Source organism: Colossoma macropomum, unplaced genomic scaffold (genome assembly GCF_904425465.1).
Source record: "Colossoma macropomum unplaced genomic scaffold, Colossoma_macropomum, whole genome shotgun sequence".
Classification (NCBI taxonomy): Eukaryota; Metazoa; Chordata; class Actinopteri; order Characiformes; family Serrasalmidae; genus Colossoma; species Colossoma macropomum.
The window spans coordinates 506,810-531,816 of record NW_023495660.1 but is presented as its reverse complement, the minus strand read 5'-3'; the positions used below and the strand labels follow the sequence as shown (position 1 = coordinate 531,816).

Sequence of the window (25,007 nt, the reverse complement as noted above, 5' to 3'; positions counted from 1 at the left end):
GGAGCACTGCCATTAAAATGTGCACCTCGTGTTCCTCCTGTTGCTTTCTTATGCTGCAGATAAACTTGTGATGCAGGCTGTATAGCAGAGTCGTGTCAGGTTAAATACACGCTGTGTGCACCGCTGATATGATGACTGACCTTTGTGGAACAGCAGAGGAATACATTGCATTTGAGAATGCAGATTTGGCGTTTTGGACGATTTTCAGGAGAATGCTCTGGTCATTTGATGTCAAGAAGACCAAACCTGTTAACTCTTGATGTTTCTCAGGTGGCCTCTCAGGTGGTCCACTGAAATCTGCTTAATAGAAATTCATTTTGTTGTTTTTTTTTTGTGCTTTGCTGCTTCCTTTCCATTTCCATATGTATGCAACAGGGTCTCTCTCTCTCTCCGTCACTTCCAGAGTTTCTTAGCAAGTGTGTCTTAGTGAAACACTGGCCAATTAGCAAGCCCATGAAGTTGGTAAGGGCTGAAGATTTCTTGCTTCATCTGGTTTTTCTTTTTGCCCATCATTATTCAAGTGCTTTTACTCTACTAATAAGTGTTGCAGTGCAAAGACTTTCTGATGACACTTTGAAGAAGATAAGCAATTACAGAATAATGATAAGAAGTTGGCCTAAGTGCCGGTCTTTTGTTCGGAAGCAGCTGCTTAATTGAACTGAGTGTATTATGGTGAGATGAGCTTTAAAACCAGGGCTATGACCATGACCTCTACCAGTGTCCAGTGCAGCAAAAGGGCAGCTTGGCATCTCATCATCAAAATAGCTTCCTTCCTTCCTTCTTTCCTTCCTTCTACCTGACACACTCAGTCAGTCTTCAATTATAGCTGCTATCAGATGTGAAGCCTGTAGTGCCAGATTTCTCCCGGCAAAGGTAGCAGTTCCTTTCTTTTTCTTTTAATTAAACATGCAATTAAATATGCACAAAATCCAGCTGAATTAACTGACCACTCCTGAGAACTCTCTGGATGTGGCCTAATATTCTAATGAGCGTGCCAGAGTGACATTCCTCTGTCCAAGACTTCAGGCCTGTTTCGCCTTTGTAACAGAAATATCTACAATGGCGCAAGCATGGGGAATCGAATGTGATCAACCCTATGTATACATATCTGATTTAGAGAATCAAAAGATCTGCCATCAGATTACGTGTGTTCATAGGTGGTAAAGGGATAATCGCAACAGACTGAGCTTGTTACATTACTTTTTGCTCACTATACTGTCAGGAAAAAGGATACTGTATAGATACAGTCATGGCCAGAAATATTGGCACCCTTGACACTTTTTTTCAGACAATGTCCCAATTCGACCAGAAAATTGTTGAAATATAAATGCTTTGTTAAACACAGGTGTATTTCCTCTGTTTGCATTGGAACAACATAAAGAAAGCAGAATCTGATCAGTTTGAAAATTGACTGGATAATATTGTTGGCACACTTTATAAATTGTAAGAGATAATTGGATTTCAAGCAAGTAAACCTCGCAGCACCTAGCACTATAGCAAAGCTCTCTCAACAAATTCAAGCTGAGCTGCAGAAACAAAGTACAACAGTGTAGGGTCACACTGTCATCTGTCATCATCTGAATAAAAGGGAGACCAAGGAGTACCACACTGCAGACACATACAAAAGCCAGATTGGAATTTGTGAAAACTTCCATAGGAAGCCAGGTTCTTTCTGGGAGAATGATAAGACCAAAATAGATCTTTTTGTTAAAGCATATCATTGTTTGGTTTATAGAAAATACAATGCGAACAGAATTCCTATAGTAAAACATGGAGAAGGTTCACAGATACTTTGGGGTCGCTTTGCTGCTCCTGACACTGGGTGCCTTGCATGTGTGTTCATGGCATCATGACAACATTACCAAAGAATTTTATGCAGCATTGATGGGCCCACTGTCAATAAGCTGGTTCTCCGTTGGAGGTCACTGGCCTTTCAGCAGGAAAATAACCCAAAACATACACCAAAAAGTACCCAGAAAAGGTTTAAGAAAAAGCACTGGACTGTTCTGAAGTGGCCATCAGTTCAGATCTCAATTCCACAAAAAACTTGTGGAGAGATCTCAAAACAGCAAATGGGAGAAGGCACTTTTCAGAGTGTAGAGTCCATAAGAAAAGTGGTCCAGAGTTCCAGTACAGAGGTTCAGCAAACACAGGAAATGCTTGATTTCAGTTATTCTTTCCAAAGGATGTGCTGCCACATGTTAAGTTGAGGGTGCCAATAATTTTGTCCTTCCCTTTTTTTGGAATGGATATACTAAGTTCTGAGTGGACACAGAAATGAAGAATTGTGTAAAGCTACTTTTGAACTTTTTGGAGTGAACAAAATTATATTATAGCAGTTTGTGAGTTATTTGGTTCATACCTGGGAGTACCATAAAGGTACAACAATGGTTCTGAAGGGTCAGTAGTGTACCTTAAATACGTTAACTTCACATGCTCAAGGGAAAGGTAAATAATAAACTTTTTGTATAGAAAAATGAAATAAAAATAAAAATCTGGACTAGGTTGTCAGCTTAAAAAATTAAATGGGGTAGAATTAGGGTACAATTAATGTTTCCTAACTTAAGGTACTGAAGACATGTCCCAGTATCACCCCGGTGATGGGCGGTACCTTTCTTTTTTCTTGAGAGGTTGCTTTTGTTCACTAGGTGGTTCAAAGTGTGAAACTGTTCAAGTGGAGCACACGGTTTTGGTAAAAAGCTATGTAGGAGGGGCAAGTAACCCCCCAAGCTTTGGTGAGAGTACACAATCTTTACCCAAGATTAGGACCACCCAGTTTACATCAAAAAAGGGAGAAATTCTGGCAAAGCACATGTCAACTTTGGAAAGTTATTCATAGGGCATACTTTGTACATGCATACAAACTATGCACCTTCACATAACTAGAAAACAAATATGGAATTATGTTTCATTGAGCTTTATCCATTATAGTGGAGTTAGATAAATCTTTATAATAATCTCTATATTATAGTGGAGAAATCTTCATAAATTGTTAAAAAAATCTTAACAAACATGATATTCTTTTACTGAATACACCCTACATTTGTATTCATTTTAATTTGTTACTATTATCTTTCTTCTGTGATTATAATCCATGAGGATTGAATTACGTCTATTGTAATGTGACCTGATTACCAAACCATTGAACCGCCACAGATGATCTGCTGGCATTTGGAAAAACCATACAAAAGTCATCCTGTTCACACATGATGACCTCTAAATGGAAAAGTGCTGTCACATTTATGGAAAAGGTTGCATGTGTGAAAGCTAATGACGTTTCGGCTGAGATCGTTCGGGAGAATTGAGCTATAAATTAGAAAGGCTCTATCTCAGTTAATGTTGCCTGATTCGGAATAAATGCGCTCATATGTTAAAGCAGACACACAGCAGACACCTTGGGTGTTAATGTGGGCTTGAATTTGCTACAAATGAAAACATATTGTTTTTTCAATGTACATAATTATAGTAGAGAGATATAATGCAATTAAGTATAAGTCAATGTATGGTGATTTTTTTTTGGTAAATTGTTCTTATTATTTGATACAAATGACAGCTTGTTCATGCACTCTTGATGTTTCTCAGGCCACCTCCCACGATACACTGATGCAGCTGTATCTAGACTTGCAGCGTACAGTTGAGATAATGAGCATTTTTTTTTTTCTATTACCACAGCACTGCGTGATAAATTATGAATGTCAGCACAAGCTGGAGAGAAGCTTAGAAATGTTTTTCTTTCTTTCTTATTCCCTGCACATATTCTAACAAGCTGCTTGTGAGTACTGGCCAGTCTTAGCACAGGAGGCCTAATTCTGCCAGCCATTCTTTTTACAGTAGGGCCAAAATCTAATAGCCATTCCTAATACAGTGTGGGTGGGGTGAAAAAATAACACACAGCAGATTGATCAGGTGATGCAACAGTGGGGAACATTGGGCTGTAGAGGATATTGACAGGTTTGTTGAGATACATAAAGGTTAAAAGAGCCCATTCCAAATAGGCTATCCATGTATGTATGTGTGTATTTCAGCTAACATAGATAGAAAGCAGAGTATATTAATTTGTATTAAAGTAATGTGAAATCAGAATCCATTTTTCATTCTGAACATAAGATATTTTCAAGGGGAAAAAGGCTATTCTGGGGGAGGGGGGGGTTACAATAGTGGACGGGACATGAATTTTGTTCTTCAGGATTTGAATGGATCCTCAAAAGTAGGTGTTCCAGAACAAATGTACAGTCAGTCTCTGATGGTCAGCAGGATCTGTCTGTTTTACAGAAAAGCCAAAGGAAAAAAAAACAAAAAAAGATTTTGTCAGAAAATTAAGTACTACAATATTTTGATGTGTATTTTCTATAGTTTCTGAATCATGATTCATTAATTATTGAAAGCTGAATTTTATTATTTTTTTTGGTTGTTTGTTTTAATTTTTTAAGACGTGGTGAAACACCAGTCAGCAGGATAGCCTGTTAGCACCTGCTTTGCTTACACTTTGCTTACAGCAAGAGAAAAATACCTCACTCCTGTTAACACGAACATGGATAAGCGTAAGCGAGCTGAAATAACTCATAAGCGATTATTTTACAACCAGTCCAAATACAGACAGTGAGAAAGTAAAGTGAGGAGAAGAAAGGAGGTTGTCTGCCAGCACACATGTATGTGCAGCTGGCAGCAGAGGGGATAGGTGTTCTCGTTTGATAAGTGGTCAGGGTAATGGGGTGATGGTAAGACATTATTGGCCAGTTTTATTTTCCCACCAGCTGGAATACATTGACGCAGTCAAATATCAGACGCCATTTAGAGGCGGGCAGAAATCACCAGAGGTAGGAACAAGTCACTAAGTTGCAAGTAAGAATTAAGTCTTAAGTCTTGGCTCTCGAGTCCCGAGTCAAGTCCCAGGTCAAGACAGTCGAGTCTCAATTCAAGTCCTGAGTCAGTACAGGCAATTAATCAATTAGTAGGGCCATTTCAACACTGATGGTAACAGTGATATAGCCTTTCAGTGGGAGCATGTTAGTAGTGTGTAACTGTGTTCTATTTTGTCACCTCCCAAATAGGGGTGCGGGAAAAAACGATTCTTAGATGCATCGCGATGCGGACGTGAACGATTCTGAATCGATTTACAAATGTCAAAAATCGATTTTCTAAATATTTAATTTATAACGTAATGTTGACGAAACGCAAAAGGTGGAACACGGAAGTGGGTAAGTGCAGCGCCCGGACAGTCTGTGGCGGCACATAACAGAAACACACATGGATGAGCGAGAAATCCGACCGGCTCCCTCTGCATTAAAAGCTAGGTTAGATCAGGAGTCACAACCCAGAAGAGCCATTTTGTCCTTTCAACAAAAATCAGACCTCCTTGGCAGCCACAACATTTATGTCCAATATGTCTCAGTATGTGCGAATGTCCTAGTATAAGTTAGGTTAAAAATTATAAACAAAAACGCAGACTTGCTCTGTTCTGCTTTAAGCTTTAGCTATAGACGCTTTCCTCCAATTTCCGCCAGAAAACTTTTCTTCAGAAGTAGATCAGTTTCTTGCAAAATGTCTTTCAACGTTTAACTGTTTTCCGAGGCTGAAGTCGCTTCTCATTCTCCAGCTTCTTGTTCGAATTTTCCCGTTCCACCTTAAATTCTGACTGAGGCGCCGAATGTAAATGCGGCACCATTTAAGGTGGAACAGGACAATTTGAAAGAGAAGCGACTTCATCTTCAAAACTTTTGTGTTTGACAGTCTCTCGTTGCAGATTTAACTTACCAGGAATCAACTGCGCTGCTTATAAATGCGAATAACGCATTGTTGCTAGGTGACCTGCAGTCTGCATGCCAATTCTCAGTCGTTGCGAAACAGAGCTTTCGCGCTATGCTGCACGTGTCCCGTTTCAAAGATATTTTACTGACACAGCGGACCCCTCCTCCCGTCTCTACAACGAACGAGACCAAAACCGAACTTGTAAAATCACTCAAGAGAACGGGTAGGACGGCTGTAACAAGTGTTGCGTGGACATCCATTACCACTGGATCTTATGTCACCCTAACAGCGCATTTTATCGCTGATGAGTGGCAGCAGTGTCTCATGTGCTCCAAACAATAGCAGTGAATTAGAGCCTTCCAGTTCACTTACCGCATCACTTCCATTTGATTTATTAATAAAAGATATTAGAAGTAAATTCATTATGGATCATTACAAATACTTTGTTTTAAAAGTACCAAGTCCTGTCACAGTGAGAAAATAGAAATCCTGTATAGAAAAAAAGATGCATCAAGATGCATTGATAATCGTTTTATAATCGCATCGCAGCTGAATCATAATCGAATCGAATTGTGAGGTGCCTAGAGATTCCCACCCCTACTTCCAAATATAATACAAAATCCGTGGTACACAGACAATAGCATAGACAAAATGCAACTAGATATGAAAAAGCTTTGTACTATAAAACGTAATAAAAAAAAATTGAAGGTAATTATTTTTGATGATTTTTGGGAATATTGGGTACATAGGATTAAAATAAAAATTAGTTTATCACTAAAACTTAGTTTAACACAATTTACAGAAAAGACAGCAAAATGATGAAGCTAAAATTGACTTCATTCACAAGCTTTTTATTTGATTCCAGCACCTAACTGCTGCACCATTTAAGGTGGAATGGCAAATTCAAATTTGAAGCTGGAGAATAAAAAAAATCAAATCAAAGAGAGCTTGAACTCTAATGCTTCACTTGTTTTCTGAAATAAAATAAGCCGAGCATGAGCACAGACATTTGACAGTGCAGCTGTATATCAAAATTATGGCAGGAAACAAATCCATTCACGTGAAGCGACTGTGTAGAGTCCCGTCTTCAGTCGGACACCTCTCCATGTTGCTTCCACTTTGGGTCTCGAGTCTTTCCAAGTGATGAGGCTCAAGTCTGAGTCAAAGTGTGGGTCATTGGTGTTCGAGTCAAAGTTGAGTCACAAGTGTTTCTCGATTTTGTCCAGTTGAGTCTCAAGTCATCAAATTTGGGCTTGAGTCCAAATCGTATGACTTGAGGTCACATCACTGAAAATCACTACTCTTTGTTCAAAGATTATGGAGAAACAGGAATTTTGTCTTTTGAATGTTGTGATGCAATGAATAGTGCTTAATGTGACCATGGACATGAACTAATAAAGAAAGAAAAGATCCGTTTTAATTTCAGTTTGACTTTGATTAATTCTGTTCATTTTTATACAACACAAAAACATAAGGGATTTGTTCAGTACTTACTAAGTCTTCTCAGTTGCAGTAGAATATGTGAAGTGACAACTTGAGTGTCTCTGGCATCGGTACTTTAGACTTTGGCTCTGCTCCATGCAAACTCACACTATTAGCCCGAGACCACGCCAGTAAATTGGAGCATTTCTGACACCCAGTGCTTGTGAAATTTGCCTCATGGTGACAGGTCATAATGTGCTAAGATACATTTGCCTCCCTCTACCTCCCTCTTACCCTTCTTTCACTGCCTTGATCTGTCTGTCCAAATAACAGTAGCAATAGGTACAGGAATATATTATTTAAAACCATTCTTCTCCATCTTTATCAAACGTTTGAACTAGCCAGCATCTGGAGGGAGACTTTTCTCCCGCAGCCTCCCAGCTGAGAAAGCTTTAGTTGGCTCTCTGCTCTTCCGAGCCTCTATAAATAAGAATAAACATTCTCCTGGGTTTATATTATAGCGTGATGCTAGTTTGCAGTCAGCATGCGCTACACAGTATCTGACCTTAATCCGCATTGGTTCGGTGGCACATCCCTTTCCTTAATCACTGACGTGGTGTGTCCCCGAAGGTACTGAAGCCATTAGTCGAGTTGAAATGGTTGTCAGGCCAAGTTTGGAAAAGCCCATTACATTCTGAGCCTTAGAGAGTGTGAGTCTTATTTATGCCTTTCCCTTGGTGCCTATTTTACCATGTCTGTATTTTCATCCCTCTTCAGTGGATTGGGCCTGGGTAATTTTACTCTCCACCGTGACTAAAGGTGGGTTGTTTTGTTGAGTGTTGACACGGAATTAATGTTATTTGTGTGTGTGTGTGTGTGTGTGTGTGTTTTTCTCTTTTACAGCCCCTTTGACCGACAAGCCTCCAAAGATCCTCTTTCCTGCCGAAAACAAAATGAGCATCATGGAGTTACAATTAGGTAAGAATGCTGAGATTTCTTCATGCAGGTTGCTGATACCTGACTCACGGAATCTGTGCTATCCTCATTATGCACCACGGGGGTCCAGTTTGTCCTTTGCTTCTGCCAAATGCATCACGTAAATGATTGACATTCATAATGATCCTATCTGTGGTCCCATATGGTAAAAAACGTAGTTTGTATGTATGTGTGACGCCCCGGCCATGTTGGCGGCTGAGTGTGTTTTGGCCATATTGCTGGCGTCCTGGCATTGTCCGCTGCCACATGGTGTGTGATGTGCTGTGCATGGCAAACAGCAGAGACCCAGCGGGGAAAGATGGGGTGTGTTTGATCACCTGCATTACACTTGAGATTGCCACCTTTGTAGAGACAATGGGCCTTTTATGCTCTTGCACTTGAATGCTAGTTTGCAGGTGTATGAGTGGCAGCGAGGGTGAGTTGAGCCACTGAGCATGAATGACAGGCTTTAGAGAAGCTAACCAGGCTTGGATCACTGCAGCCTCATGGGAATAGCTTTGCCAAGCAGCAATTGGTCAAAGGCTGGACTATAAAAAGAATGAAAATGGACCATTATGGCTTCCACCTTTTGAAAATGAATTTGTCATGGTCGTTGCACATCGGAGAAGGCCGAGGGGGAGGCAGCTTTGTGGGGAAAATGCCCGATAACGCTTCATTTGGATAAAGGAATGGGAAGAAAAAGATCATGAAAAAAGAATGGACAGCAAGGAAATATATCCTTCTAAACGTAGGTTTAAGTGCACTTCAGAGCGCTTCGGCAATGACGTAACGTGAATTAATGCGCCTTCAGTTTAGATGTCAGCGCAGTTGAAAGTGCTGAGGGATGACACGCAGCCTGAAGGCAAAATGGGGGGATCTTGGATGAGTGGCAGCTCCACTTCGCATCCCCGCCGTGAGATCAGCCAGCAGTTACTCTGGAAAATAAGCTCAACTTCATGAAATATATTGGGAAGAACATGAAAGCACTGCGTTTTCCCAGGCTCATCCAGCCCTGCATTCATATACACGTAGTATATAAAGACATTCTAGTCCCTGTGATGCACTTTCACCAGGGTAGTGGCATTTCAGGCTAGACCATAGAAGTCCTCCATTTCTGTGGCTTCTTTTTCTTTTATGTTCTATTGCAGATGCTTGGGGAAGTGCTTAATATTCATTTCTTCATAAAGTATAGAAACATAAATGGCCATATTTGACAGTTAATTAGGCATATGTACCCCTGAGATAGAGAAAGAGAAAGAGAGAGAAAGAGATGTAGCCAGTGATACAGAACGCAAGAAGTGAGAGAGAGACTGAGAACAAGGCAAAGGCAATGAGAGAGAGTTTAAGTGTGGATGTTAGGAAACTACCAAGCTCAACCCCAGGAAACAGAGAGATGAATGTAAACTGCTGGTCTCAATTAATCAACACTTCTTTCTTTCCTCTCTATACCCACTTTTCTTTATCCTGGTAGATGCTTTTCTTGTGCAATCGATTCACAGCCAGTCAGTGGATTACGAGCTGAAATATACTCTACTATAAACGCTAACCTTGCTTACCTCTCTGACTTCTATAGCCAGATTGGGTCTACAAGAGTTGCAGTGTAAGTGCATGAGGAAGGAATTTTGTGCAGGCACCCACATCTGTTTATTTCTCTGTGAACCCAGAAAGCATGCTTTTGGTAACTGTTTTGAGGGCAAGTAAATTAACTTAGTAAATATAAGCTCTCAGAGATCAACTTTGAGATGTTTCACCAGGCAAACCTGCAGTGGAAGTGTTTGTTCTTTGATGACCATTTGGCCAATATGAATATAACTGTTAATTGTGCTGGTTTTTGTTTGTTTATTTCCCCACACCCCTCTCGGCCCTTTTACTGGGACTGTGCCAGTCCTTCAGTAGGTTGCTGCAGGATGGTAGATGCAAATGACACTAGTTCTGACAACAAACCAAATGCCTAAGGGTCTGATGAAACTGTGTACATGCCGTGATTACTGCAAGTGGCTGTATCCAAGCATTATTCTCACCTGCTGTTGAGTTCTTTTTTTCTGCAGTGACCCAGAATGAACTGCCGATGTTTGTTGACAGCACTTGCAAATATCCGACGACAGTGACTTGTTTCAGTGCCTGGCTTCTGCCTCTGAGGCATGCTCAATTTGGGCCGGTCTCAGCTGGGCTTGCCAAAATGATGAATGACAAGCCTTCAACCAAGTGTCACTTGCCCCTGAAGGGCCGTATATCCCCAGTGCTCGCCGCAAATGGACTTTACAGCAGCAGATTCTGCATCGGTCAGGCTCCATCTCGTTGCTATAGATCAAGCGGAAAGTACCAGAAAGTTTTGCCCGCTTCTGGCTTGTCACCTGGCAGGAGCTGATATGCAGGTTCTGTCTGTGGCTCACAGAGTTGGCTTTCGTTCAGCAGTACTGCGACATTCAGCCTTATTGTGAGTCTAACCTCACCACTCTGACCTAAAGGCCCTGTATCTGTTCTGTATAGAGCTAATGAGCTCTTATGTTTTGCTTCTATTCATTTGTACTTACACTGAGTTGCCAGAACCACCTCCCCTTCACTTCTTTCTCAAATTAAAAATTCCTTAAATCTATTAATCAGGACTTACTTATCATTCAAACAGTAAATTTTGCCCAAAGGCGATAAGATTGTGTGTATGCAATTTGAATATTTTGTAGTCTACCTGTTACCTGAGTACTGTCTTTTTCTGTAGATATTTTTTTATGTTTGAATTTTATGTTTTTTATCCTGATTAAGTACCACCATTACATATATTCCATTACTACGCAATCCAGCATATAGGTGCACTTTGAGGTATAGTTTTTATCTGTGGCCAATCTATTGCTGCACAGATCATCAGCAGCCCTCTACCTCATTCATCAATGGAAAGGATCCCAATAGGACCCTCCTACCCATATTTGGGTGATTTGTGTTGCTGATACAAGTATACCACACACGTCAGCTTGGCTGGGGTTCTTACACACCTCAGCCACACCATCCTTTGTGGAAAAGATTTGTTACCTCAGGGCTAGAAGTAGTCTCAAGGGGCAAGACGAGATGTAACAAGAACGCACATTTGAGGACAAGTTGTTGAACTTTTGGTGCAAACAAGGGTACTCTCCCACTAAAATCTGCCCCCTTGAGTCCTAACATCCAGTATAGAACCCGTAAACTAAGAAAAAGAAGCTAACCAGCGAAACACTTTGGCTACCTCAACTGTTTTTCCCTTGCATAATACATACATAATGTTTATTTGTACTGCATGTAATTTATCCTCTGCACACATGACACAAATCTACATGCTTAATTAGACTTTTTTGGTGGGACCTTTTATAGCCATGCAGACTTATTCATTAGTTATCCACAGTGTAGAAGGAGCACAGCATTGCCCCTACTTTGAGCTCTGCCTTCACAAAGCATTGGATTGTGTTCCCACCCACACTTAGCCCACAATTTCTCATGGTTATATCCAGAGATTCTTTGTCCAAGATCATGTCTGGCACTGCAAGACTAGGCTAGAGGATGACTAACACAAATTGTGCAGAAAAAAATGGCCCAAAGTCTTTAACTGAACACCTACAAGGCATACTGACAAGGTAGATGTGTCTAATAAAGTGGCCACAAAGTGTACACTGTGTTTAAAAACCTCAGCACCTCTAGCATGTTGTTGTAACTGCTGTGCTGAGAACAGTCCACCACCCAATCAATATCTGGTCAGTGGCGGTCCTATGGGATTCCCTTTCCAGAGACAGGGTGGATGCCAGCTGATAAACAGTGCAATCTGTAATTGTATACCTACAAGTATACCTGTATGGTAGGTGTAACTGATCAAATGGCCAAGGTAAAAAAGTACAAGGTAGGTATACCTAGTATATTCAGTGTAGCAGCATAGTTCTTCTGCGGTGGTCTGTTCTTAGGCTAGCTTTACACTGTGAAACTTTCATGTACCTTTAGTTGCTTGAAACCTACATGAAACCAAATTCCACTTGAGTTGCATAATGTAAAGCATCCTACAACTCACTTGAAACTCAGCCACAACAGTTGCAATCATCTTGGCTTCATGAAACATGTGTAATGAAAATGCCAATCAAAACATTGAGAACACATCGTGCGATCACACAGATTGAATTAGTTACTTACACACTGATTTTCAAAGACTTAATATACACCCAGTTAATAGATAAAAAATGTCATAGGTATTGTAAAGAACCCTGGATAGATGTTTATATTTAAATGTAAATATGTAAATTACACCACACAGATGACTTTATAGTGAGAATGATATCAAAAAATACAAATTACTATCTTGGCTAACTAGTGGAGTAATTGTATGTGTTGTGTGCAACATTAATTGTTTTTGAATTGCTTTAAGTAGCTGTCAAGTTGCACAGGCAACTTTGCAACGACGTTACAGGCAACTCAGAACATGCAACTAGTTGCATGTAAGTTTCACTGTGTAAAGCAGCCTTACATTAAATATTAAATCATGTCATATTTGTGATGACTTTGCTGAAGGTAGGACAAAGATCACTGCAAGACAGTAGCTCTTTGAAACAGGGTCTTGTTTCACTGTGTAGCTCAGAAGTTATTGCCACTAGAAACATCAACAGGCCTCTGTATCTTTTTTTTTTGCTTCTAATGCCCAGCTGCTCAGCATTGCTCTCTCGAAGAAAAATCTCACAAGTGATTCATTCAGATGTACAGGAGCGCTTTCGTCATCTGAGAGTCAGCCATCCCAGGCAGCAGACCAGAGTGGCTCACCAGGCTAGGGTCAGTATGTGTGCATGTGTGTGTGCTTGTGTAGTGCAAGCAATCAAGGGTTACTCTTCTGAACACCCAGCAGATGTGGGCTCTTTCATGGGGGAGGGAAAAATAAATAGTCGAGTATTATTTCTGTAACTAGCGCCCATCAGCACAACTGGGCCACTAATGACAAAACACCCCCTCCTATTCTCTCTCTCTCTCTCTCTCTCTCTCTCTCTCTCTCTCTCTCTCTGCTCACCAAAGCAGGGGATGCTGAGAGGAAAGAAGCCCTGCAGACACTTCAAACTGGAAAGCTGACAAAGTGAACAAAAAAAAAAATAGATGGTTGTGGCTTTATTGGCAGTGTTTCAGCCGCGAATGGTGATTTTGATCTTCACTAAACGTTGAGCCTATTTGTAGAACTCCATTTCTGTCATTCTTTCCCTCATCCCTCATGCCCCCTGACATCCTTGCCAATATATACCCATCCTTTGTTTTCTTTCTTTTGCTGCTTTCCTTCATTTCTACCCCAAAAACTATTTTACATCCCTTTTCTTCTCCATCCACCCTATCCCGCACTCTTTCCCCCCTCTCTTTCTCTTTCTCTTTCCCCCTGCTCTCTCTCTTTCTCTTTCTTTCTCGCTTTTGCTCTCTCCCACTGCTCTCTCTTTTTCTTTCTGATCAGACAGTACTCTCTGCCTCTTTGCTGTCATTCTTCACAAACACCCCAAGCGCCTGCTTTCCACCCCGCGACACCTGACATTCAGCTCCGGCGATGATTTCTGACATCAGAGCGCACCAGAGGCTGCTATAGTCCAGCGCATGAGTCACGCCGTAAATGGCAGTGCCACCTCCCTTTTCTTTCTGCCTGACTGCATGACTTGAGAGATGAAAACAAGGAGAAAGTGCATTTGTCAGGAGCTCAACAAGGGCCCTTTTGGCAAGTGGGTCACCGGTGGTTAGGCTGAATTGTGCTCCATTCTCTGTAATGCCGATTTTCTGCATTTCTGATGGAACGATAGCTTGGTTGTGCAAGTAGGTCTAATGACAAAAAAGGTGTAAAATGCTTTTACTTGTTTGTGCCATGGGAGGTTCTGAAAAGCAAGAAAAGGAGAGGCATTAGGGCACCCAAGGACATGTCCCATCCTATGGTGCAGGGTGCAGCATTTGTTTGTTGTTTGCCCTGATTTACTTACTATTCAAAAGGATTTCAGGGGCTGACAATTTCAGGTGCTGTGTAAAATGTTATTATGAAAATGGATTCTGTAACTGAGTTACATTCAGAACTATAAAATACTACTAAAAAAGAATATAATTTATAATTTTTTGACCTTCAGTTTTGGAAAGTCTTGTTTTTCTCTTCCTAATACAAGTGGATTATGTTATATCTAATCTCATTGGAAATATTTCCTTTAGCTCTTTTAGGTACTCTTGAGAAAGAAATTTGCAAGGTTGCTAAGGTGTGTTTGGATAGTTGCTTTTGTGAATGTTAGTAATGTCTGTGTATAAGAACAAAATGTCAGTGACACCTTTGGGAACACCTTTTGTTGGAAGGACACAGCTGGAGCTTGCTGGTTTTGAGATTGGAAAGATGGTAAAGTGGCAGAAGGTACACAAAGAGTGGGCAGATAAATTACTGGTAGATGTGATGTTAGATTTGGAGGTTTTTCTGGAATGTTCTGTATATATCTTTACTGCTTTTTTCTGAAACTGAAAATGAGCTTCAAATGGGGTGATCAGTAGTCTAGTGGTAGAAGAGGTGAGCCAGCAAACTGAAGACTGCAGGTTCAAATCCCAGGACTGACTGGGTCTGCCTGGCTGTGTCCTTGGGCAAGATACCTGACCCTCCACTGACTCAGGTGGCACTGCTCTGTTGGCGCTCCAAGCCTGGGAATAGTTAGACAGCAAAATGACAAGTTTCCACTGTAGGACCAATAAAGTACATAACTAACAAAAAAAATCATATTCTTTTTTGTAGCTGTTTTATAAAAGCAGTAAACCACTTGAGGTTTTGCATTGCAATGATTTTATCACAGTTAAGGAGGTTTTAGAAGGTCCACTTTGCAAGATGCCTAACATATCCATAGTAAAATCACTGAATTGTACAGCCTCTCTTGGCGTATTGCTTTACTAGGACAGAGATTTTCAGTCGTGTCAATGAAGACCTAATACTTTCATTACCTTCTCACTCTCAATCAATAAGTCAAGCAATCAGTAATCAATCAATCATTCAGTCATTCAAACACTAATTGGTCGGGGTTTATAGTCCATGATTTCCCCTCATTAGTTATTATGGGACCTGGAATAGAACAAAACTCTGGACTGGCTGGAGCCTTGGATTGAAAACATCAGCATTTTGCCATGGGAATCACAGAAATGTGCCTATAACACCTTTAGTAAATCTGTTCCTCAAGGCCTGTTCTTAGGGTCAGAGCAACATGATGCTAAATGACAACCAGATCACTGAGAAATGTTTGTTAGCATGAACACAATTCAAGAAGCAGCATGACCTCTGGTCCGACAGCCTTTGGGACAGGATCTGCCCACTCAAGGACAGGCATGCAAAGCCACCAGAGTTCACAGCGGACGCCATTGATTTTCCAGTCCTGTCTGACTTTTTTTGCTGTAATTGGAGCTCATGGTCTGTCATAACTTGCCATCTTGACTCGATTGTATCCCATGCATTTGGTTTGCCCCTGGTAGAGTTCAGAGCCAGGGCATAGTGAAGGAACTGAGGTTTCTCACATTTGTTTTGAGCCAGGAACATGCTTGTGCTTGCGGAAGTACCATGCTTCTCTAATAATATAGAATCCTCACCTATCAATCTTTAGTTTTTAGTATTTAACTATCAATGGTCACTACACATACCCTGTGCAGAAACAGGGTAGACACCTGTTTATACAATATTTCTTCAAATCAAGGGTATTAATAGAGAGTTTGTACCTGCCCCCCACTTTCCTGTAGTAACAGTCTCTTTTTGTCTTCTCTGCACTTCAGGCTTTACACTAGATGTTTGAACATTGCTATGAGGATTTGATTTGATTCCACCACAATAGCGTTAGTAAGGTCATGTACTGATGTTGGTTAATTTGTTAGGGATCACAAATGCCACTCCAGCTCATCCCAACGGTAATGAAATGTGCTTTATCTCTCAAGAGAATGCAGTTTTACTGCTCCACAGTATGGAGCATGTGGCTGGTACAGAGCATCCCATTCTATTGGCAGTGCTTCTTTATAAAGATTGTACAAGCTGTACATGAGCAGTTGAACACCTGTATCAGCAGTGGGTGGCTGAATTCGCTAATTTGAAGGGATATTTTGGAGGTACAGTGTCCATTGTATCTAACACAATGTCACTGAAGCCGACTGATGAAAATGTGAAACAACACAGTTATTAAATCCAGAGGGGACTTCACATTAACTTTGACGCTTTCATATCAAAACCTTCGAATTTATCTGCCAGTTGCCCTATACATTGTGAAAACATTATATTACATATGGGCTAACATATGGTTTTCTTATATCTCATGCTGTGTATGCTCGAAGCTGGCTCTTTTAGTTGCCATCATATATCATCAGCAAAGATATTCCATTGCTGCGTTCACATGTGTAAACTAAATAAATAAATAAATACAAAAATACTATGTTTGATAAACTTTGAAAAAGACAACACTTAATTGTTCTCATCGTTAATATATATGTGACAGTGACATAACAGGCATTTTCATGCATCTGTATAGAGTGGAACAGTGATATGTTTAGTCCCAGTACCATTCTTTCTTTTCCAAGCCCACTGGAGTCGAGTGTTGACGCTTGGGTAAATGTCACGGCAGTGGAGTGTGCGCCGCTGTGGCAACGGGGAGCTGTATGGCAGATCAATATTACATCATTTCTCTCAATTAGGGAATGCTTATTGTTTGTCTGAGGCATTCCTGTCTTCCTCCAGTCTGGCTCTGCAAATAGTAGGCCAAAAGTGAGGAAGCTAAACCGGAAATGATATACTTCTAAGACAGGCTTCTTATATATATATATATATATATATATATATATATATATATGTATGTATATATAAATGCTGCTGATGGTGAATGATGTTATTATTGTTGGGGCCTGGCAACTGATATTGACCAGTGTTGAGGTCCCATAGATTTACCTGGAAGAAGAGCAGGTAGAGGAAGAGGAAAAGACTAAAGAGAAATATGGTCAGCACACAATCACATTTCACTAATTCATGCCCTGCTATTACGTGAAAGATTGAGTGGAGTTCCTTTTTCAGACGTGGATGTCCCTCATGCATTGTGTAATAGTCTCTTTCTTCATTCTTTTCTTCCACAGTACTTAATGCCAGAAGCATCAGTATATTTTGTCCCAAAGCCATTGAAACTTCACCGAGAGGATGTTGATTAGTTGTCATCTCTTTTCAGCAGAGCCATCTCAAATGAACTGGATTTTAATTGCAGAAGATTATAATTGCACAGTTACAATCTACTCGCCTTTCACCAAACACTTTTAATGTCTTTAATTTTTAACAAGTAATTATTACGCTATGATCTGTCCCTGTATTACACACTTTTTTTCTGAGGTTTTCCTTCACTATCCATTAAAATTTGAGCCTTGAGCTCTTCGATATGATCATTAAAATCTATTACTTAAAGAGCAATTAGAGAAATGGATTTAGTGGCGAGCATTGAGTAAAAGCTCGCGGAGGTGGGGAAAGTGTTCAAAATTGGCTTTATTCCTTAGCCAAGCATTCTGCTCTACTCATTACTTCTGTGTGTATTGTTTATGAAGGAGTCACAAAGCCTGTTTTTTTATTGATTGGGGAGGATGATAACTTTAAAATGGATTTGATTTTTATTTGTACTTTTCATTTTTCAGCAATCCTGTAAAATTACAGTCATTGAAGGGATCAAAATCAAATCACTGCCCCTTTTCTGAGGTTCTCCAGTCCACACAGGTCAATTCAAACTGCTTTTGCCAGATACAATTATGTGTCCATTACCTGGTTTTCATTATCTCAGGGAAAATGAAACAAGTATTGTATTCTCCAAAGGTAGACTGTAGAAAGTGAAATAGGAATAGGCAAGGTTTTGAAGGTCGCCTTTGGTCACCATGCCCTCTGAAATCTGGAAGAGTGATATAATCTCTTCACAGAAATCGCTGGTTAAGTTTTGTACCAAAGCAGCTTGGTCTTTTGGGCTTAAATATTGCTCTGGTTGTCCCTAAGTAACCTCGTTTACTCTAAGGCTTCAGTGATACTAAGCAGAAACTCAGAACAGAGAACAAACAGCATGTACAATATACTACACTACCCAGTTTTGTGGACTCCCTACTCCAAGTGGCCAAGGTTTTTTTCTGGTTGGACAATGCTCAATGCAATAGATCAATGCTCTGACAAGATATGGAGATGCTAATGGTTCAGGGCGTTTGCTATGTAATGTGGTATATATATCAGAGACTTTATAAAAGAAGGAGGAAACAGTTCACTGGTTGAAATACAAATTGAATATTTCACAGTGCTCAGCATGGCTGTGTTATAGAAAGTCCCACCTATCAATAAAAAGAGCTTTGTTGGAAAAGATGTACGTAGGAAAAAGCCCCCTTGTTGCAGAGAAATGTGTAGCAGCCGGAACAACCTGAAAAATACCACAAACTTTTTTTGTGGTTTTGTCAAGATTTTACCTGTGAATTTAAATATGTTTTAGAAATGTTAGCCCAGCTATCAGTTTGGGTTTATAGATGTCTCCCCATTTTGTAGGAAGTAGGTAGACTTTCCTGTGAGCACTTTGTGTATATTCACACAGCATGCAAAGTGCTTTTTTTCTGCTTGTGGTGGGAAAACTGAACTCTAACCCTAACCCCAACTCCTCTATTTTTGTTTGTTTATTACGATTTTGTGATTAGTTGCCAACAATTCATTTACATAACATGTCCATTAACAAAACCAAGTAAAACTGATACATTTTTCCCCTTTTTTCTATATTCGTTTTTGAAATAAAGATTAAATGGCCATGGATGTATGCAAAATGTGACAGAAAAAACTGAATATGCTTATACTTGGCATGAAAAAAGTAAACAAGGAGGAATGCCAGGCTGAATCTGTGGAGTAGAGCGAGGTTTAGTTAGTCCTTTTATTGGTTTTGTTGAATCAACATTTGTCCATGCTTAAATAGACCCACATTCTAATATTACTGTTCTCTATGTTCCACGCTGATACTCATAGATCAGACACTCAACCAGTATCTTACGAAATCTTATGCAGTCTTATGTAGTAGCTCTGAGCATGTGTATGTGCAGCTCGCTCTCTCTCTCTCTCTCTCTCTCTCTCTCCCTCTCTGCTAATGTGTCTAAGCTCTCAGAACCATAATTAGCTCCTCTTCAGTGTGCTATGAGTCACCCCAATTGCTAGGTCTTCTCTCTCTCTCTCTCTCTCTCTCTCTCTCTCTCTCTCTCTCTCTCTCTCTCTCTCTCTCTCTCTCCCCCTTCTCTCTTTCTCTCTCTGTTTCTTTCTTTCTCCCTCTTATGCCCTCGCCCACCCGCCCACTGCAGCAACACCAGCCGCTGCAAATAGCACCGCCGCAGTTCTGACACCTGCCGTACCCGCTGTTCTCCATGCACTTGGCTCTCTCTTAGTCATACATTAAAAGGCTTGGTATGCAGAGAATTGATGGTCTACTGAATGGGACACTAAGTACCTACATGATTTCATGGGGCACTTGTTTTTTTTTCTTTCTTTTTCTTTTTCTATTTGTCCAAACCAAAATTATGTCCACCAGTGCTCCTGAAGGGCTTTGTATTTATTGACTGAATTATTTATTTTTTTATCTTCGGGATCATAACAAATAAAGGTTAAAAGCGCACAGGGATCAATTTTATTTATTTATTTTTTATTCATTTATTATTTTATTTAAAAACTAAAATCAATAGTGAGCTTTGCACATTTTTTTCAGGAAAACAACAATAGTCACAACAACAGCAACGCTACATGACTTGAAGCACGTGACTTTTTGCTGTTCTTTTAAAAGGAAATGCCTTGTACTGCAAAAAAAAAATAAATAAAAACAAAAATAAAAAACACGAGGAGGTGCATGGCGTGTCCCATAAGTTGAGACTGCATTTGCAGTTCCTCTACTCCCAGTCTTGATTACATGTAACATAAGTAAGAGTGAACAAAGCCCCCAACCACCATTCCTACTCTCTTCATTGCCCTGAGAGGCAAATATTTGAAGTTTTGGAGACTTGAGCACTAAAATAAACATCAGAGAGGATAAAGCTGTTATCCTGCACTAACTCTCGGAGCGAGGAGCTGAAGAGTGACGTTCTCAGAGGCAAGCTAGCATGGAGAGACAGCTTTCCCATTCGCTTTGAAGGCATGCTTCTTCCCCGACTGCTTTACATGAGTGAAAATAATAGTGCAGCATCCTTCTGCACAATCATGACAAACTTTCCCTGTTTCTGCACCTCGACTCTTCTGCTGTTGGTATTTTCATCTAGTTTTTTTTGATCTATGACTAGCTCCTCTCTGTTAGTAAGGCCTGTATTAGAATTTGGCCAGGCTGACACCAGGGTACCTACAGTGGTGCACTATAACTAGGACCCGATCAGTATATTGGTTAACCAATAAAAACAGCTGATATTAAAGCTATGTGGAGTTATCAGTATTAGTGAAGACACCACTGATAAAACATGGATATTTACAAATATAATAACGACCAAATGGCTGTAATATGAGACAGTAACACATTTCTATGGATCCTTATGCCTTCATGCTCTTCTGCCAGTCTCTCCAGAAACTGATTAACTTCGCAGTAACCAGTTGCTCACATTCACGACTATGTATATAAAAGAAAAGTTGGAAATAACCTTTGTTTGGACAAATTTTGTATGTTGGTGCTGTAAAACAGTTGTTGTCAAGTGTTAAAACGGTTCAAACTGCAAGAGGCAGTTCTGTAGGTGTTGTTGTGTCCTACCCGAGCTTCAGTCTGGGGCAATAAGTTAAAAAAATGGTAACTTACCTTTCAGGGAGGCTCGCACACTCTCACAGGCTCACACACTCTTCACAGATTGCAAATAAAATAGCTACCATGGTTGCTGCCCTAGACAGGATTCCTGAACAACAATATCTAGATGATAGCAAACTGACAAAGTAGCAGCAGTCAGCTGAGGGAGAACAGCAGACTACCACTGACTACTTCTGGTTGTTCACCCGGTGGAATTTATTTGTTGTGACAAGTTTATTCAAGCAAAATTTGCTCTAACATCAGCAGCTTTTGCCAAAAAAAAATTCAACCATGAAATGCAGATTGTTGCTACAGCATCTATTGCACATATCGAAGAAGGACAGATGGTCATATGCTTAAATAACATGGAATATTTGTCTTGCTGCTGATAAAGTTGGTCTACTAAGCAGCAACAGTTAGCATGAATGCAAATCCAAGCTAATTTGCTCACCTCAGTCTCAGGCGTTTTATATTTTCAAGCAGTGTTTGAGGTGCTGTGGGTGGATTTTTCATGTTCCATTAACACAGTGGACAACCAGGTAACAGGTCATGCTCAAATTCTCCACAGTGGAATGCTGACTACATATTCTCATATTTGTCTGCAGCCACTGTAATGTTTGGTGTGACTCAATGGCAGGTAAAGTTCTCTTTTTACCATCTTATAACAATTGTCTAAGTAAGGACTGCAAAACAAGCTGCTGCTCTTTTTCAGTATCTTTGTCTCACTTTGCTTGCTCACAGGTAAACACGCCCCTTTGGAGTGTTGAGGCGTGACCTGGAAGCATCTAGCTGGCTGCCGCAAGGCTTTGTGGAAGTTGTCTTTAAAAGTAAAGCTCATACCTCATTGGGCATAAATATTTGGATTTCCTGGGCTTTGGTAGATATACAGGTCTTCTTAGACAAAATAATAGACCTAGAGCTTAATAAAAAAAAAATTTGCAATTTTAATCACAGTCTCAGATCAGAAAAATCTTTTTCCCTAAATCGTTTGGACCTAGCTCCACCTGGAGCTACATAATTTAGGTTATTTCATTTCTGATGTTTATTAGAATTTAAGAAATTGCACAGCATTGTTTAACTAAAACTGTTGGAGCCTGTTCAATTTTGATTATATTCGATTCAATTGGCTATCAATTGGCAATTGGTTATCAAAAGTGTACTGGTATCGGTATCAGGGACAAAATTTTCATATTGTTCAGGGACTAATGATAAATGCTCAAAGCAATCCATTATTATTTCATTTTGCCGTTGCTGGTGTCTCTGACATCTATAACTTGTGGATACTTCCAGCAGCAGCCTCCTGCCTGGCACATTCATTGCAGACGGAGGGTTGGGTTAGTAGGCGGATTGGTGTGCTGTGATGCAAAGCCTCAGGAGTGTCCAGGAGGCTGAAGCTGATGACCACGAAGTGTCCATCTGTGGCAGCACACTCCAGCAGGCCTGATTGTGTGACTTGAACCACACTGCCTTAAGCCGTTCCTGCTGCTTGGCCAGACAATTAAATTCACAATGTCATGGTCTGTGTCACCTCCTCACTCTCCCTCAGAACTCTCTCTTTCTGTCTGCTCTCTTTCACTGTCTCTCACTCCTCTCACTCACTCTTTCGCACTCATACTTCTACTTCAATAGGGAAAGACTTATTGTCTCTCAGTCCCCCCACACACTTCATCTCTTTCTCTTTACTATTCCCACTGTCCTTATGTGCCAAAGCTATCTTTTCAAAGAGATTTTTTTGCCCCCACCTTGTTCTGCTGAGTAAGGCTATTTTACGTAAATGTAAAGCTGCTCTTCTTTGCAAAGCTGTAGAAACATCCCCCGCAGAGGGAGGAAAAAAGCACTGACACTGCTATCAGGCATCATCAACAACAGCACTTGTTCCCTTAAGTCATGCACTTTAACTTGTGTGTGGGCTCCCCGAATGATGTCAGTCCTCCTGCAAAATGAACAGAAAGTGAAAAAGTGCAGTCAGTGGTACTGTTTCAGTTTAGCCATGATTGTTCTTTAGCACACAATTTAGCAAAGCCAGTGATGCTACTTATAGCTCTTCGCCTGGATATCAGTGATAAAAGAAATTGGATCAATATCCCTGTTCTGAAATGAGAAGTTTGAGGTGGATCGCCATGACTGGGGGACCAAACACCAATGCTGCTGGTCAGGGATGTAGTGGTACATAAAAAGGTGGATAAACCCAAAACTTCAGTGAACACCCAGTTAGTTTAACTGCGGAACAATGGACTACAAACGTAAATCAAGCTTCTCTATTTATATCCTTATAGTGTTACTATTTCATATAAAGTGCACTACTGTTTGGTTTCCTATATTACATGTGCTGTGTAGATTCTGTAAAAACAACTTTTTCTGTAAAAAAAAGTTGTAATATGAAGGAGCCATTGATAGACACCAAGTTTGCTTTAGTGTAACATCCCTTTATACCTACATGTTCTGGCTATATGCCTAGTAATATTTATATCTCACTGTTTCGTTTTGCAATGACATCTGTTTATTGATGAAATCACAGTCACACATTTTTACCACTGGGTCAGAGAAGGGTTTCCTTCACGCACCATTAGTACAACGCATGAGCTGCTCTGCATCTACCACACAAATATCATCACTTCTGTAAACTATTATTTTAAAGGTATTATAGAATGCTATAGAAAGTGGGAGTGCATGCTTTGACCAGAAATCTATGGAGTTTATGCTTCACTCGCATGCAAGTGAAAAAACAGTGTTTTGATTGCCATAAGACATGACTTGCACAGGCAGTGTAAAATTAAAACATTGATTAAATTATAAACCTATCTGGTACATCAGAGAGATGACTAAGCATTCTGCAGACATTACTGTTTTTCTTTTTTACCCCTTATGTGGCCAGGGCCAGCCGGCAGGCCCGAAGTTTTATGACACAATTCTATAACCTAAAAATAGCTCAACCAGTTTGCACTGAAGTCCCTGTAGTTACTGAATAATAAGCCTTAGTATGTAATAAGCCTGGGATTTTAAGGGGTTAATGATGAAAATGAGTATACAAGTACTCCTTCAGAAATATCAACAAGTATCTGAAGCTAGTAAAATGCTGTTTAGGCCAGTTCTAGTAACACAATGTTACAGTATGTGATTAAAATATATACCTTGTACATTCATGATTTCAGCCGAATACTATATAGGGGGCTAAGCACTAGAGGCATTCTGAGCAGGTCCTCACACGTAGTCCGTGCAGTCCATGTGGTGCCAGTGCACCTATTGCTGTAGTGCCATCAACTGGCAAATTATTTATTAATTATTAATTTATTTAAAGGTTTGATATTGCAAAATATTGATATTTTACAGAAACAATATTTTAGTCTATTTTTCCCTTTTTTCTGTGCTGTTATCAGGTACTTTACAGTTTACCATAGGGTCAAATAGTGTCTAAATGCATTTGAATCATAGAGGGCTAGCTTATAATGCTAAGTTATTGATGCAGTTTGATGGCAACAGGACTGCACAGCATACGTGTTACCATACTTAAAGTTAAGAGCATAACATTAAGCTGTCAATGTCAAAAATAATTTGTCATTACAGAAAGAAAAGCTTCAAAAGATTCATTAAGCACTTCTTATTAGGGAATTTGCTTGAAATTAAACTGCTTGTAACTGATGCAGCTTTTTAAATTCATATTTCAGATCCTATTCACATTATTGTTATAATTCAGTATTATTATAAATAAACATTGTCCTGTCCCATTAATTTTTAAATTATTCCTTACTAATGACTTCACTATTGGAGTGGGTCATACGGTTCATTAGTTGCAGCTGACAAAATGCATCAGGAAGCAGCCACATAAAAAAAAAAATAAAAAAAAAACTACGAATACAATATCATTCAATGTTTCACTATAGATTATTCTTTAAATAGTATTTTTCAAATGCTGATGATATCCGTGATATACTCAGAAAAGCACCTTGTGACATAATGTGACATTATTTATCACAAGAACAACATACATCATACTCTAGTTGTTAGCAAAGAAAGACTAGTTTATAATGGTAATGTAACTTATACTGCTATGATCTGGGAATGGCAGAGCTGACAGAAAGCCAAATTATTTCAGGCCAGAGAGGCAGAGTGCGGGTC

At 39.9% G+C, this 25,007-nt stretch overlaps 1 protein-coding gene across 1 annotated transcript in view; it reads left to right on the top strand.

Annotated features, from left to right (window-relative positions):
- il1rapl1b (interleukin 1 receptor accessory protein-like 1b) overlaps nucleotides 1-25,007 on the top strand; it is a 419,828-nt gene that overhangs the window by 257,519 nt on the left and 137,302 nt on the right. The window contains exon 6 of the mRNA XM_036563167.1: nucleotides 8,074-8,148. Coding sequence (XP_036419060.1) covers nucleotides 8,074-8,148 — 75 coding nt within the window. The remainder of the gene's footprint in view (nucleotides 1-8,073; nucleotides 8,149-25,007) is intronic.